Here is a 16,709-nt window from a genome sequence, read left to right on the forward strand (position 1 = left end):
GATATATTATTTTTTATAAATAACAAGGCATACCGTCTTTTCAATTTATTGATTTTAAATTTGATTAATATATAATAGAAATAAAAATTATTATTAACATAGACTAAGAATTATTATTATCTATTAATTTAAAAACAAAAAAAAGTAAAAAAGAGAGAGGGGGACATAAGAGAGGAAAAAAGAGATGAAATAATGTATCTTTTCAAACTTTTAGATCATTTAATGTTATTTACTAGGTCTTTTTTGAATTTTTTTAATAGGTAGGGAGTGCATATAACAAATCCCTTTTAATATTTGACATGAATACGTAAATAGACCCTTTTATTTTTTATGTTACATCAATGCTGATCTTTTCTATTAAACCCGAAAAAACATACAAATACATCATAAATTTTGTGTAAGTATATTATTTTGGAATTAATTGTGTTTTGTTGTTTTAAAAATATACTATAATCTTTTTGAGGGTGGACTTGGCATGGCACCAATTTTTTCCTTCTAAAAAGTCTACCAATCAGTTAAAATTAGTATACAAAATTTTATAGCATGTACCAACCAACTATATTTGATATCAACTTAATTGGTACCAACTTTTTTCGATTGGTATATGTTGGTACTGGTTGTATATTAATTTCAAATTACTTATATGAAATTTGCTATTATGTTTAAATTTTGAGTAACGTTTTGAGTTTTCATGTAATACATGTGATGTTTAAAAGTTTTTTATTGCAAAAAAAGTAAAACTTGTAAGCATTCAAATGTTTAAACAAAATAGTTAAAATTACAAAGTTTAGTCTTCAGCACATAAAAAATTCAAAAACTAACAAATAATTAAATAAGTCGGTACAATGATACTACCATGGTACCGACTTTTAATACCGTATATCAACCAAGTTTGCATACTTGATACAGTACTGTCAACCGATTATAATTGATACCAATTAACTTATACTAACTTAATTGGTAACGTTGATGTTTATATTGGTTGGTTAAATTTGGTACTCACTCCTAATCTTCCTGACTAGAAGAGAATGAATGGACAAAATCTCGAATTGCACCATTATCCTTATTTTGTTTTTCGTCGATGATGGTAAGTGAAAATTTTCACTTTTTTTTTTGTTTTGATATTGAAACCGGTCATGTGTGATGTACGTGATTATTGTAAAAGTCTTATGTCTTCTACCTTGCAATATCATTGCCACCATCTCTATCAACATCCAGCGGCAGATCCAAGATTTTTTTTTATAGTGGGGGGCACTTTTAAGGTAGATTAAAGGCCCGTAAAGTTCATCATTTCAAGGGATTTTTAAAGTTTTATTGGTTGATCTCAAGGAACTTTTAGTTTTTAACTTGATTTCGAGGTGTTTTTTTGGTTGATGAAGTTTGAGAGGAAAAATTAACAGGAAAAAACATATGGTAGAAAATTAAAAAAATTGTTTTAATCTAAGAATATTCCCTTTTTCTAATTTTTTTAATGGGGCCCATTCCCCCTGATTGAATGGTAAATCCGTCCCTATCAACACCTTACTGCATTATCTAGATAACAATGCTTTTGGATTCTGATTAATGGGGGTGTAACATCACATGCGTCACGTATAGCTAAAAGTGAGGTGTTTTCTTCTCACCGATCTCTGAATTATTAAGAAGTAAATTTTATTTGGTAAAAAAAATCTGCTTCTTAATGGTTTTAAAATCTTCTGAATGATTTTGTATCATAAATCTTCCTTAACGATTAAGAGTCATAATCTCATTGTACACAATTATCAAACGATTATATTTCATTTTGCATTATACCATGAGAGCCTCTTAATCATTTTGTACCAAATCATTTAGTATTTGTCAAATAGCCCCTCAGTAGGCTTTTTATGAACTTTTGTTGCAAAGCACATATAACCACCATGATGTATTTATTGTTGGATAAATATTTGAGCTTAAGATGCTATAAATAGTCCAATCCTTTTGCGACGATGGATCTATAAAAAGAATGGAGTGTTTGTAACACTTTAGATGAATCTTATCATGTTTTTTACTTCAAGAAATATCCAAAAATCACCAAAAGCTTGATTCTTTGCTAGATTTTTTTAGAAGCTCCTCTGATTGTTTGGGAGCTTACAGATAGAGTCACAATTACAGTATGTAGCATGTAATTGTCCAGCAAAGTTGTTTCCTTTTTCTAATTCAAGAAGTTTTTCAACTATTTTCAATTTACGACACTTAAGCCCCTCACTTTAAAATCTATTTTAATTATACCCCTACAACACGTAATGTTGTAATCTGAGTGTTTTGAGTACATGTTATGTTTTTTTTTATGTAAGATAATCATTTTTAGTGTAATATTACCCGATAACATTTGTTTTTCCCTCCACCATATACTTTACTTGAACATGTACTGAAATCCATGGATTGCGATTTGAGAAACCAACACCAGAAATAATAACACGAAACTGGAAAATTAAAGATGAAAAATACATTGATGAAAGCAAGATTACAAAATTTAATTCCACAGCACCAGAGAGCTAGTTTTGGAAGGCAAAAAAACGAATATATTTTTAATCATCGTATTTAATTATAATTTCGTTGCAATCTAACTCATAATTATACTCCCAAAATGAGTGATTGTAACCTATTCTAATCCCAAAATAAGCAGTGGGAGTTTCCTAAAACCACTCGTCTGAACATATTTTAATGTTTATTGTGTTATATATATATATTAAACACGATGATTAAGAAATTAATTCGTTCCAAGAAAAAGGATTGTATTTAATTAAGAAGCATATAATATACAGATGGAGAAAAAGGGACTCTGCATGGCTACTGCTACTGCTGCCGCTGCTGCTTATATTTACATCCAAACTCATTCTGGAATTAGTTCTTGGCTCACAGGAAGAAATCCCACTCTTTTCTGCAATCATCCACACAATTTATGAATTATTAAACTCCACATAAATATTATTTATTTTAAGACGCAAATTTTGGTTCTGTTGATTAAAGAGCATCTGAATCATATTTACTGCATATGACTCTTATGTGTTTTTATTGGAAATTGTTTTCAGCAATTAATAAATAAGAAACTTTGACCCTCCCCTCCATTAGCTAGCTACGTATTTATTGCGAATTTCATGATTGCCGTAGAAAAGTCGATATTTCATTTATGACATTTAAAACCGAAGTTAATTTATTTAACGGTTTAAAGTCGATGAAATTAATTATCAAAGAAAAAGGAGATAGAGAGAAATAACGGTAACTTTGGTTTACAGAAAACACAGATGATAGGACCAAAAATAAAAGGTCAAAACAAAGAAGATGGCACGAAAGGTGGGTCAAAGGGTGTTGGAGGGAGACCAAATTAAATGTTTAAGAATTCACATGCAATTTGAATTAGTTCCAACGTAACGTAACTATTGACTTTATATTTTATGTATTAAATAAAGCTAATAATTTATAAAGTATAACATCTGAATGGAATATTTCTGAGAAGCCAAACTCAAAATGGAAAGAAGCATGGGTCATTTCATTTCATTTCATTTCATGTTTATCAAGAATCAAGATCAAGATTTATTAATTATTAAATAGCGAATAAATAAAATTGAATTTCGTATATATTAATAAAATAAATTTCAAAATGTCAAAAAGATAAAAGATAAACATACCCCATGGCCCTTGGAACCATCGTCTTTCCACTGCACCCGTCGTTTCTCCGTCGGTGCACCACCGCCGCCGCCGCCGCCACTTCTCTCCATGCAAAGTTTCATGATCTTCTCCGCTGCCTCCGTTTCATCTTTACTCTCCCTCATCAACCTCTCCACCTCCGCCTTCGGTAACCTCAACTTCACCCTCAACGGATCAACACCACCACCGCCACCGCCATTCTCCACCATAATGCTCGGTGCTTTCATATACGACAAATCTGACGCCGACCTCCGAGCCAACTTTAGGCTTTCGAGCCGCTCCTTGGCGCTCATATTTATCCCCGACCGGACCCTCCTCGCGCCTTTATCTTCAGGGAACTTGGGCAGCTCCACCAAGAAGTAAAGCCGCTTAGCCTTGAGGTCTTGTTGAGGTTCCAATGGCTTAGCCCGCACTCCATAATGCTTCACCGTCTCCGAATCCAGCAACACCAGACCTGGGTAATCCTTGACCACATCGCCGGCGTTCACCGGAGTCTTCAACTTAATGGTTTCGCCGTTCATTTTCATGATTTTTACGGTCTTCTTTTTGCCTCCTAAACTATTTCCCATTTTTTGAAGTTTACTGATTCTTTCAAATGCCTAAATTCGGGGAAATGAAAAAGCTTTGGGGGTGATGGGATCTCTTTTCTCTAAACCCGCAAAAGGAACACAGATGGGAATGGTGGGTGTTGGAGGAAATGGACCAATATATACTTGTCTGTTTCTTTGTCAGGGTCAAATAAAGAGTGCATAATTTTTAATTGCCATATATAATATAATATGTATATACCAAATGATTTAAACAATAAAAACTTACATCGTTAGAAAATCATTTATAGTCAATTAGATGTGATACTATGTTTCATCATATATGATATTTATTGCAGGTTAAATTATCCGTACATCACTAGGCCTTTCACTTGTATCTATCACATGTGATACTAAATTAAAGATGCAGACGACTTTCGGTGCAACCTAGATCACAGGATACGTCATCTGCACACCACCAGATCTTTTCATGTGTATTATCATATATGATAGATGTTGTCGACGCATCCACCTGTGTGTGTGTATATATGTGCTTTTTAATTTCAATTATTTAATAGAAATTAAAATATATAACATAATTAGTCTATTTTTTTATTTAATATTTTGTCTGTCTTATATCTTATTCTTAATTATGATGTGTAAAGAAACAAATTAATGTGATGCAAATGACAAAATAAAAAATAAAAACAAAATATCTTTTGTAACTGAGATTGGATTTATGTAATTATTATAGATCACATTGTTTTTATAAATTTTAAAATACGTAAAATTAATCCATGTGAATATTTTAAATGACTTTTGAACATAAAAAAATCTTTCTTATGATCAAGGGTGGTGCCTGATTGGTTTGAGTTTGGCTCCAAAGGTCAAAGGTATCAGGAGATCTCAGGTTCAAATACAAGGAGGAATAAAAATCCCCTTGTGACCACGAAGTTTCAAATACGGTGACTCCGGACTATTTGCAAAGCAGATGATCGTCCTAAGATTAGTCGGCTCGCATAACGGGTTAAATATTTATGTTAATAAAAAAAAATATTTCTTATAAAAAAAGTAAATGAAATTTATTTCTGATCTAATGTAACACGTTGTTTAAGTAGTCGTGTCACTCGTAAATAGCTCAACTGTTGAAAACTTATCGGTACCTATTAAAAGTATGTGTGTGATACACCCACCCCCATGCATGGTGATGGTGGCAATGTGAACCAAGAAAGATTCAGTACTTTGATGTAAGAAAAAACCAGAAAGTTGCATCTTTCGGTGTAAATTAGTTATAGGGGCATGATTATGGGTGAAATTTCAACTTACAATCATCAATCCCACTTCAAATAAAATGTATATTTTAATTAAAAACACACACATATTTTCAAATGAGAATGTCTTTATTTTACGAGAACGTAGAGAATATTTTTTAAATATAAACAATCATGTGCGATACTATTATTTCATCACATATAATACACATGTGATACTAAATTATAGACGTGGATGACTTTTGATGCGATCAGGTTGCAGGCCAAGTTGCCCTTACACCACTAAGCTCCCTCACATGTACTATCTTATGTGATAAATATGTTATTAATATGTACTATAATCCATGAAGACCATCACGTGTGATACTAAATCATAGACACAGACGATTTTTGGCACGACCTAATACGTAGGACACAAGATCCGCACATCACCAGGTTTCCTCACGTGTATTATCACATGTGATAAGAGTATTCTTGCATTTCCATAAAATAGAAGTGTTCTTGTTTGAATTTCCAAATATATATATATATATATATATATATATATATATAGGGGTCCATTCAACGGAGAACTGATTAGTTTGTGATAACTGTGAGATCCAATATCAACCACAAATCAACGTATAAATTAAGAAATTAATAATTATGGTAGCTTGAGTTAAAATTATAATTAGAGGACATTTTAGGTATTTCTAAAAAACTCTTCTCTCATCTCTCCTCTCTCCTCTCTCATCTCTCCGACCTCCAATCTCCGGCTTCCGGTGAACATTAATCCGGCAGGTACCAAGTAATCACAAAGATACACAATGTGATACCCATTGTGATATACTGTGATACCAACTATGATACCAACTCAAACCTTAAAAACAAAGATACACAATGTGATACCCATTGTGATATACTGTGATACCAACTATGATACCAACTCAAACCTTAAAAACAAAGATACACAATGTGATATACTGTGATACCGATTTCACCGGAGGCCGGAGATTGGAGGTCGGAGAGATGAGAGATGACAGAGGAGAGAGGAGTTTTTTAAAAATATCTAACATGCCCTCTAATTATAATTTTAACTCAAACTATCATAATTATTAATTTCCTAATTTATCCGTTGATTTGTTGTTGAGATTGGACCTCACGGTTACCACAAACTATTCAGTTCTCATTTGATTAGGCCCATATATATATATATATATATATATATGTGTGTGTGTGTGTGTGTATATATATATATATGTATATATATATATGTGTGTGTGTATATATCGTGAGGTCACAAATCAATAGATAAGTTAGGAAATTTATAATTTTGGTAATTTTTGATTAAAATTTTAATGTAAGGACATTTTAGGTATTTTTCTCCTCTCTTCTATCTCCTCTCTCCTCTCTTCTATCTCCGTTCCCCAGCCTCCATCCTCTGGCCTTCGGCCACCGTTCTCCGGTGATACCATAGTGGTATCACAATGTATCTTATATGTGTTTGGGTATTACACTGAGGTCGTTTGTGTGGTCGATCGGATATGTAACACAGTGGTATCACAATGCATCTTATATGTGCTTGAGTATCACACTGGTATCACCGGAGGACAGTGGCCGGAGGTCGGAAGATGGGGACGGAGAGAGAAGATAGAGGAGAGAGAAGAGAAAATACATAAAATGTCCTTGCATTCAAATTTTAATTAAAAATTATCAAAATTATAAATTTTCTAATTTATCTATTGATTTGTGGTTAAGATTGGATCTCACAGTTACCACAAACTAGTCAATTATCCCTTGAATAAGCCCCTATATATATATATATATATATATAGAGAGAGAGAGAGAGAGAGAGAGGGAAGATCAAATGTTAACCATCATTTTTGTGTTAACTTTGAAAACCCTCTCAACTCAAATTCCATTATTCTTATAGGTTTATGTCTTGTTCATTTTACCCCTACAAGGGTATTCTAGTAAATTGAATTCATTTGTAACCCCCAAACAATTAATGGGKWGTTACAAACAATCAAATYCCAAAAAATATGCATTCATATTATTAATTTTTTTTACTATTGATCTTCCATGTTCATTCTTGTATGAATTCCTAAATCGCATAAGAAACATGGTATAGTAACGATTTTCGGTATTGATCAATTTGAACACAAATGAATCGTGAACATAATTTGAACACAAATGAACAACCGTGAACACAATTTGAACACAAATGAACCGTGAACACAATTTGAACAAATTAACAGATGAACACAAATTAACATATGCTACCTTAATTTTGTGGGACGTCTATGTATGTGAATATATGGGCCAAAAATTGCACATATCGTGTTCATTTGTGTTCATATCGTGTGCATTTGTGTTCATATCGTGTTCACGGTTCATTTGTGTTCAAATTGTGTTCACGGTTGTTCATTTGTGTTCAAATTGTGTTCACGGTTGTTCATTTTTGTTCAAATTAAGTTCACGGTTCATTTATGTTCAAGTTGATCAATACCCAAAATTGTTACTACCGTGTTTCTTATGCGATTTAGGAATTATACAAGAATGAACATGGAAGATCAATAGTAAAAAAAAATATGAATGCACATATTTTTTGGGATTTGATTGTTTGTAACTCCYCATTAATTGTTTGGGGGTTACAAATGAATTCAATTTACTATAATACCCTTGATAAATGTATTTTTTCTTTCCAAAATACCTCTTTCATCATTGTTCAATAGGTCTCATTAAAATTCAAACTTTAAAATTTAATTTTTTTTATTGATTATAATCTTAACCGTTGATTGTAGATTTGGATGGCCAAAATCAGTTAATAAGGTTAACACAAAAATGATGGTTAGCATTTGATCTTGGCTATATATATATATATATATATATATATATTGATTCTTGTCTAGTGTAATATATTAATTAAAAGGTAAAATGTGTAAAAAATGTTATTTATTTCATCAGCCAAATCCACGTTGTTTGACATGTAATTAGTATATGTAATTTGGTCTCAAATTAAAAATAATGTTACTTAATTTGTTATATATATGTATATATATATATATATTGATTGTCGTTATATCAATATTAAATCATTCAAATTCCATTTCATTTTTAAACATTTTGTTTTTTAATTAATTCATTTTTTAATTCGAAAATATAGAGTATTTGGTTGCATTTTTTGTCCATATACATCAAAGTAGTACTTGATCTATTAAAATCTAAAAAAATAAATAAATATGGTAAAAATATAATTGAAGAAAGTCCTCTTTATTATAATTCCAAACTTAATCAAATGACCCCGATAATAACGTTCGTTTTCAGATCAATATATTTGACTAACGTTATTTGTCTCTCTTTCTTGATCGACAACTTCCTAACATATGTGTCGCTTACTAATTGATGCGTTTGACCGATCAAATCGAGTTCAAATACTAATAGTATGAAGCCTAGACTTGTTTTTTCATATATTAATTTCCTTACATACTCACAACCGGTAAAAGGTTTAAGATCTTGATTTGATAGATTTTTTGTTGGAATTTGAAAGATCAAATCACAATAAGATAAGACGTATTTTGTTTCGCCTTCTATTTTGAAAAACGTATTTTCAAAATTTGCATTTTTGTATAACACGTACAATATATGTTTGATATAATTTAAGAAATGTATTATTCCTTGATGCAAATTAAAAAAACATATTATACTTTTGTGAAAAATTGGAATATTTCTATAGGATGTTTTAATTATAGATGTCAAAATATTGTTTTTAAAAGTAGTTTATTTAAATATGAACCATGATAAAATATATAGAATAAATTACACTTTTGGTCATTGTGGTTGTTAGTGACTCTCAACTCTTGTTCCTATTTTTAACTAATTACACTTTTGGCCATTGTGGTTGCCACTTTGTTTCAAATTTGATTATTGTGGTTATCACTCTGTTTCTATTTTGGTCAATCAGATTAACTGTATTAATAAGCTGAGTTAAATCTGAAAATTTTAGTCCTTTTACTTTTTTTATCATATTTTTTTAGTCTTATTTTTTAATTATCAAATTAGTTTTGTTATTTCAGTCATCTTTCCTGACAATATATGGAAGTATTTGCTACATTTAACAGAAACTCTGAAATTGTCCCAAAAAAGGAAATAGTTTCGGATTCCAAAACCTCTTTCCAAAATATCAACGAGAACAAGATAGGAAAGAAAGCATTAGGTTATTAAACCCGGATGGTTCTGAAGTTGACTTGGCCAGTTTTGATAAATCTTGAAAAAAAATATCAACAACACAAGATATCATCAAAAGCCCTAATATTAGAAGGGATCTCCACCATTCGATGCATATTAGGATGAGATGCACGAGATCAATCCCCGTATCAAGCACGATGCACAAGGTGATCAAGAGTTTAGATCTCTTCTTATGCTTCTCACTTTAACTCTCATTTTCACACGATTATTCACCTATATGTATGTATGTATGTATGTATTATTTCATAAATTTTATGTGAAAGTCATTAAAATTATATAAGGACCAAAATGCCCCTGAGTTAACGGAGTTTTTTTTAACAGAAGTCGGTTAAAAGGACCAAAAGTTAAACAAAGTGGTAACCACATGGATCAAATGTGTAATTATTTTGAAATAAGAACAAGACTTGATAGTGAGTGGCAACTATATGGACCAAAAGTGTAAATTACTCTAAAATATATTATATTTTGATATAATTTGACTTATTTAAATTATGAAATAAAATACAAAAGAAGAAGGTTGAAGAGAAACTATCAGTGAGAGACGGTAATCACGGTGTGAATGTGCGATAGATTCTATTCATCATATCTACTCTTTGACCTTAATGCTTTTCATTCCCATCTCCATGCTACTTAAATTAATTTTATAATTTTATTTTTCTAACTCCTTTTATTTTATTTTTTAAAAAGGTAAATAAATATTATTAGCTCATCAAGAAAAAAAAAACACAATCCCATATTTAAGCGCTCACAAAACTTAGATTTATAAATCAAATAATCCAAATAAAACCAACCAAAGAAGAGAAAAAAAGAGACAAAACTGAGTGATCAAACAGCTCACCACCTCGTGAATATCTATCCATAACCATCAAAACTGAAGTCTCCCGAGAGCCATGAAGTCCATGAAATGTTTAGTCATTTTGACGGTGACGAAGCCAAAAAAATTGATAAAAGTTGGATGTCAAAAACTATGTCTGAATGATTAATGACGTTGGTTGCCTATAGAGAAGAGCGGTTTGTTTCGATTTTTTCAAATTATGTAAAGAGCAGTCCATAATGTAGATTGTGCGACTCCACACAACAGATATGGGGTCACCCCATTAGGAATCTCTAAAATGTCATTGAACGTCAATGAAGACGGCATATACATCCCACGCCATCTCTAAAAGATTTTCCATACATGTAAAGATAAGAACATCTTGTAAAACGATGATCTAAGAATTCAACTTCTAATCCTTATCTTGGACACAATACCGAATAGAGATTAAAGCCAAGATAGTTAAGTTTTGAGAATTTACATGTTATTGGTGTTTTACAAAAGTCCATATACTTATAGAGTTCACATTTTAAGTGTTTATTACAACGATCGATGTATATATATATATATATATATATATATATATAAAAGTATAGGTGAATATAACATTTCAATTTATATTTATAAATTTTCAACTACTATATATATATATATATATATATATATATATATATATAAAATATTTGTTGATGAATTTGTGAACTATTTTAAATTAAACAAACAAATAATTTCATATTAAAAGAATGTTTGATATTTGCTGAATAGTTTAGTGCTAAATGATTAAGTGGTCAGAATGATTAAGAGACTCTTATGATATAGTGCAAAATGAAATATAATTGTTTGGTAATTATTTACAACGAAATTAAGGTGCTGAATAATTAAGGGAGGTCCAAGATACAAAATCATTTAGATGATTTTAGAACCATTAAGAGACAGATTTTTTTTTGTCAAACAAGATTCACCTCTTAACGATTCAGATAATGTCTCTTAATGAAACTATTAAGAGGTAAACAAACAACCCCTAAGTATTGTTTAAATTTTAAAAAGAAAAAACAGTAATTTTTAGACAAATAAATAAAAAAATTGAATCTGTTAAGATGGCAAGAACATTTTTAAATAAATATAATAATATTTTTAGTTGTTGAAAAAAAATCAACATTTTTTAGGTGAATTCCAATTTGAAAATATTGTTTCGTTGTCATTGCAAAATAATTGTAATCGTAAATGGGTCCATCGAAAAAAGTTCTTTTAAGAAATATCTTAAATATTCAATTATTGCTTTTACATTTGTATTTACTTTATACTTTTTCTATAGTTTCCATATGACTTTTTAATTTTTATTATCGTAAATAAGTGATGACTTTGCCCAACAATTAGAAAAATTTATCTTGAATTTAGAATTAGATTTACTCGTATTTTGAAGTAATCATATCTATACTATAATATACAGTATTTGATAAAAATTATTAAAAACCATTTTTTATACATGAAGTACTGTATATTGATGCATATTACTTAAAATTCAAGATTACATGTAAATTATGAATAAGTACAACTTATTAAAGCTTCATGTTTGAATTCGTATCACTAACTGCGGATAAACATAATCAAATAGAGGATAAACATCTTATTTTAAAATATAAAAAATCTAAAATATAATTAAGATAATTATCGACTTCTAACAAGATAATTAATTATTATCTTTATAAGAAAATTATATTATTAAACTAAATATAAACTATTTGGTTATTGAACCTAAATTAAATTATAATAAAAAAATTTATACAAAAAATAAGAATTTTAAATAGTTAATTTGATATTAATATCGATATATTCTTGCCAAATTTTTATGATTTCTTCAAAGTTATATTTTATTTAAAAATAAACACATTATCATTTTTCAAAATCATACAAGACCATACTATAACATCGACTGAGATGAATAATAATAAAATAAAATAAAATATTAAAATCAATATGTATCTTATTGCATTGCGCAAATACCCTTTTAGTTACGACTAAAGAGGTTGTTTACTAACAATTGTGATATAACTCTTGGATAACTCAGTTGACAAAAAGATAAGATGACTTTAACCAAATAAAAGACATATCCTAGGTTTGATCCCAGACCTCCCAGCTAGTCTCAGCTGTCGAGTGAGCCGAAAAATTTCTTTTATATTGGTGTTATTGAAGGCAGGTTCCGTGTAAGGTCAGTTAGGATTACCGGTAATAAATATTTGATCGAATAACTCGTGTGAGATAAGAAATTTATTTAAAGAAAAAGATTTTGCCTAATTAATTTATATCAACCGTATAATATTTAAATTCCTATGATTAATTTCACGTAGTTAATTATTTTGCATGGTGACAAAATCTAAAATTTAGCTTTTAAAAAAAGGGGAAATAACAAGGAAAAAAAGACAAAATATAAGAAATTAAAAAGAAAGTATATTACATGTGATCCATAATTAGTTATAGCGACTTCTTTTGTATATAACGTTATTTACATATTATAACTAACGAATAATTAATTAATTATAGCGACTTGCGGCCACTTCCTATTATTCATTAATTTGGCATCTTTGTTTTTCAAATATTAATCTATGTATGGTAAATACTAGAAGGGTATTCGTGCAATACAACGAGATATATCTTGATTTTAGTACTTTATTTTATTATTTATCATAGTCGATGTTATAATATGGTCTTATGTTATTTTAAAAAAAACTTTGGTGTTTTTATTTTTCAATAAAACATAAATTTGAAAATATCATAAAATTTGACAAACATTTATTGATATTATTATCAAATTAACTATTTAAAATTTTTAATTTTTTGTGTAACTTTTTAATTCAATTTTTTTTATTATAACTTAATTAGGTTCAATAATGAAGTAATTTATATTTGGTTTAATAATATAATTTTCTTATAAAGATAATAATTAATTATTTTGTTTTGATAAATATTCTAATTTTATTTTAAATTTTTTAGATTTTAAAATGAGGTGTTTATCTTTTATTTGATTATGTTTATCCGTAGTTAGTTACACAAATTCAAACATGAAGTTCTAATAAGTTGTACTTATGCATAATTCTTTTCTTATTAAGATAATAATTAATTATTTTGTTAGAACTTGATAATTATCCAAATTATATTTTAGATTTTTTAGATTTTAAAATGAGATGTTTATCCTCTATTTGATTATGTTTATCCGCATTTAGTTACACAAATTCAAACATTAAGCTTTAATAAGTTGTACTTACGCACAATTTACTTGTAATCTTGAATTTTAAGTAATATGCATCAATATACAGTACTTCATGCATAAAAAAAGATTTTTAAAAGTTTTTGTCAAATGCTTTATAATATAGTATAGATAATGACATGTTTATTTCTATTTTTCTTATTTAATTTATTTTTGAAAATGTAAGACTCGATCTGAACACAAAAGTTCGTAAAATAGACCTAACTTAATATAAATCTTGACCGAGTAGATGACCCTAAAACTGTCTTTATATGATCGGTACGGCCATCAATTTGGAAGAGTTGATGATGCCATTCTTATCTTCTTTAATTAATCAACAATCTAAATTGTATCTTTTCTTGCATCTTTGGAAATACCCTGGAAACAACATTTATGAGTCCTATATTTATCAACATGTATGTTTTTAATAATTTATTAAATGGTATTCCATATTTTGAACAGATCAAGAATCGATCATCAGTTCGACAAGTATGACTCGTTACATGTTTATCAATTCCACACATGTGTCCATATATTAGTTCTCTCAAACGAGGACTAGTATTAATAATAAAAGAATGTTACTTGAGAAAATACTTTTTCTTTGGAGTCACGAATTAATTAATTAAGAACAGTTTCATATCTTTTCTAAATTGATGTCGAGATAGATGTACAAAAGTTGGTTATAAGTCGTGATTAATTTTGATGAATATACCTACGCATAACGTTACATGTTGGTTGTTGCATTAAATATGAAAACGAAATGAGAAGAAAAATATCTGATGAATCAATTTCTTGGATTGTAGTGTCAAAAATTAAGAAACTTACAAAAATAAAACAAATGTAAGAAACTTACAAAATAGATATTTAAATTATAACACGATACGACTTGGTACAATTAGCAAAAGTATCATGCATATGAAACTTTGATATAATGACAACCGACGAGTTGTAAATCGCCGCCATTTAAACTCATAATCTTATTTTCAACTAACGCAAGATGAGTTGTCATAAGCTTTCCCATTAAAATTCTCGACATCCTCGTCAGACTTATCATGCTTGACGAGGTTTGCCTACGATTTATGTGATTCATTAAGATAATAACTACAAACATCCCTCTTAAGACTTATGAGGTTTGCCGTACCATCCAACTGCAGAAAGAACCGGTTCTAATGCCACTGTATGTTGTTTCAAAATCCAAAACAATAGAGTAGCCCAATAACTTATGGTTCAACTTAAGAATACGTTGAATGTTATTGGTAGTACATAATAACCTAGGGCGTATAAAAAGTCTACTATACAAATCTCGTTCTCTATCCATCTGTAACGGATTATCAAAACCTCTGGTCCACTTAAATGAGAGCTTAAATATTGTTCATCAATATGAGACACATCGTCACAATGGTTGATCTTAAACATGGCATATACCATTGGATCCTCCTTGATGGTCTTAGAATATGACCGCCAACAAGCACCTATCGCAATCAATGCTGATCAAACAATAAGTGATTGTTGATCTTCCTTGAAGGTCTTTAGTAAGGATCTAACATGTTTATAGTTAAAGATGCGCAAAACTAAAACCAAATAAAACAAATTTATTATAAATTCAAGATTGTTCGGGACTTTTATTAAGACCAATAATTTTAAATCAAACTTTAGTTTTTGTAGCCAATGATGGTTAAAGATCATGTGACATGTAGTCGGTTAAGGACCGTTAACGACCACCACATGATTGGTTAAGGAATGGCACAAAATTTATTTTAAGAAGTTGCCAATTTTGAAACAAGATAGTATTAACTTCTAACTAACTTTTATTTTCTATTGTAAAAAACATATATCGATGTATTTTTTCAAAGTTCCTTTTTTTATAACTCATTCTATTTTTAATTTTTAATTTTGGTTGTTACAAATCGTTTTAGATTCATTTAGTTATCTTTTTATTAGAATAATAGAAAAGAATTATACGGATTTGTCAAGAACTTTTAAATTTGACTAGTTTTGATCATAAATTATGCTTTTTAAAAAGCATAGTCGATTTATGGAGACGTCAAAAGATCAATTAAGATTAGTAGACAGGTTATTTTCTAAAACTAAAATCAATTATTAATTATTAATTATTAATTATTAATTATTAATTATTAATTATTAATCATTGATATGGATGCTTCTTTTTTGGGATCTTTGGTCACAATTTCGTGGTGTGTCAATCGTTCGGTGGTTTCAAACAGAAGAAGTAGACGTTTTTCAACATCTTTGTTATATTGGTCTTTAGTGGAACCTAAATAACATGCAACTTTTAGAAACAAGCTAGCGATCCTTAATTTTGAAATTTGTATTAAAATATTTTTAAATATATATTATTAAAAATAAAATAATAAGTATAGTATTTGATTTATTGAAGCGTTAGGTTTTTATTTTGGTAGAAAGAGGGAGTAAATATAAAAAGAAAAATCAAAAGGTTTTTCTTCATGTTGTGCAGTTTGACCTTCTAGTTTGTTTCTTTAGGCATGCTGGAGCTGGACTGAAATGGTCAGCAGCAACCCAAGCCCACCTTCACATACCATGAAAAAGAAGTATATTACTCTTTATGTTTATTATATTTAAGGTTGAGTTCCAATGAAAAGCGTAAAAGACATATTTATCATTGAATCCATATTATGATGAGATGGATCGAGATAAGATGCATTGAGATGTATCATATCAATCATTGTATCTAGCATGGTTTATTGGTGGGTTTGAGATTTAAGGTGATCAAAGGTCCAGATCCATTCTTATTTTTCTCACCCTTTTAACTTTTATTCTCACACGATTTTTCGCATATATATATATATATATATATATATAGGGATGTTATTCTACACCATTTGCCATTCCTACACCCTATACAACCCTCATCTCAACCATTTAATTTTTAATCAATTAATTGTTTCCTAATATAAAGTATTAATCATAATTAATAAACT

The 16,709-nt window shown here is 29.2% G+C and overlaps 1 protein-coding gene across 1 annotated transcript; it reads right to left on the reverse strand.

Annotated features, from left to right (window-relative positions):
- Nucleotides 1-2,458: 2,458 nt before the first annotated feature.
- Nucleotides 2,459-4,300, reverse strand: LOC112525887 (uncharacterized protein At1g66480-like). The gene is made up of 2 exons (XM_025136202.1): nt 3,648-4,300; nt 2,459-2,899 (listed from the first exon to the last, which is right to left on the reverse strand). The coding sequence occupies exons 1-2, from the start codon at nt 4,233-4,235 to the stop codon at nt 2,852-2,854; spliced, it is 636 nt and encodes a 211-aa protein (XP_024991970.1). The 5' UTR covers nt 4,236-4,300; the 3' UTR covers nt 2,459-2,851.
- Nucleotides 4,301-16,709: the final 12,409 nt, after the last annotated feature.

Source organism: Cynara cardunculus (genome assembly GCF_001531365.2).
Source record: "Cynara cardunculus var. scolymus isolate 2C chromosome LG 13, CcrdV1, whole genome shotgun sequence".
Classification (NCBI taxonomy): Eukaryota; Viridiplantae; Streptophyta; class Magnoliopsida; order Asterales; family Asteraceae; genus Cynara; species Cynara cardunculus.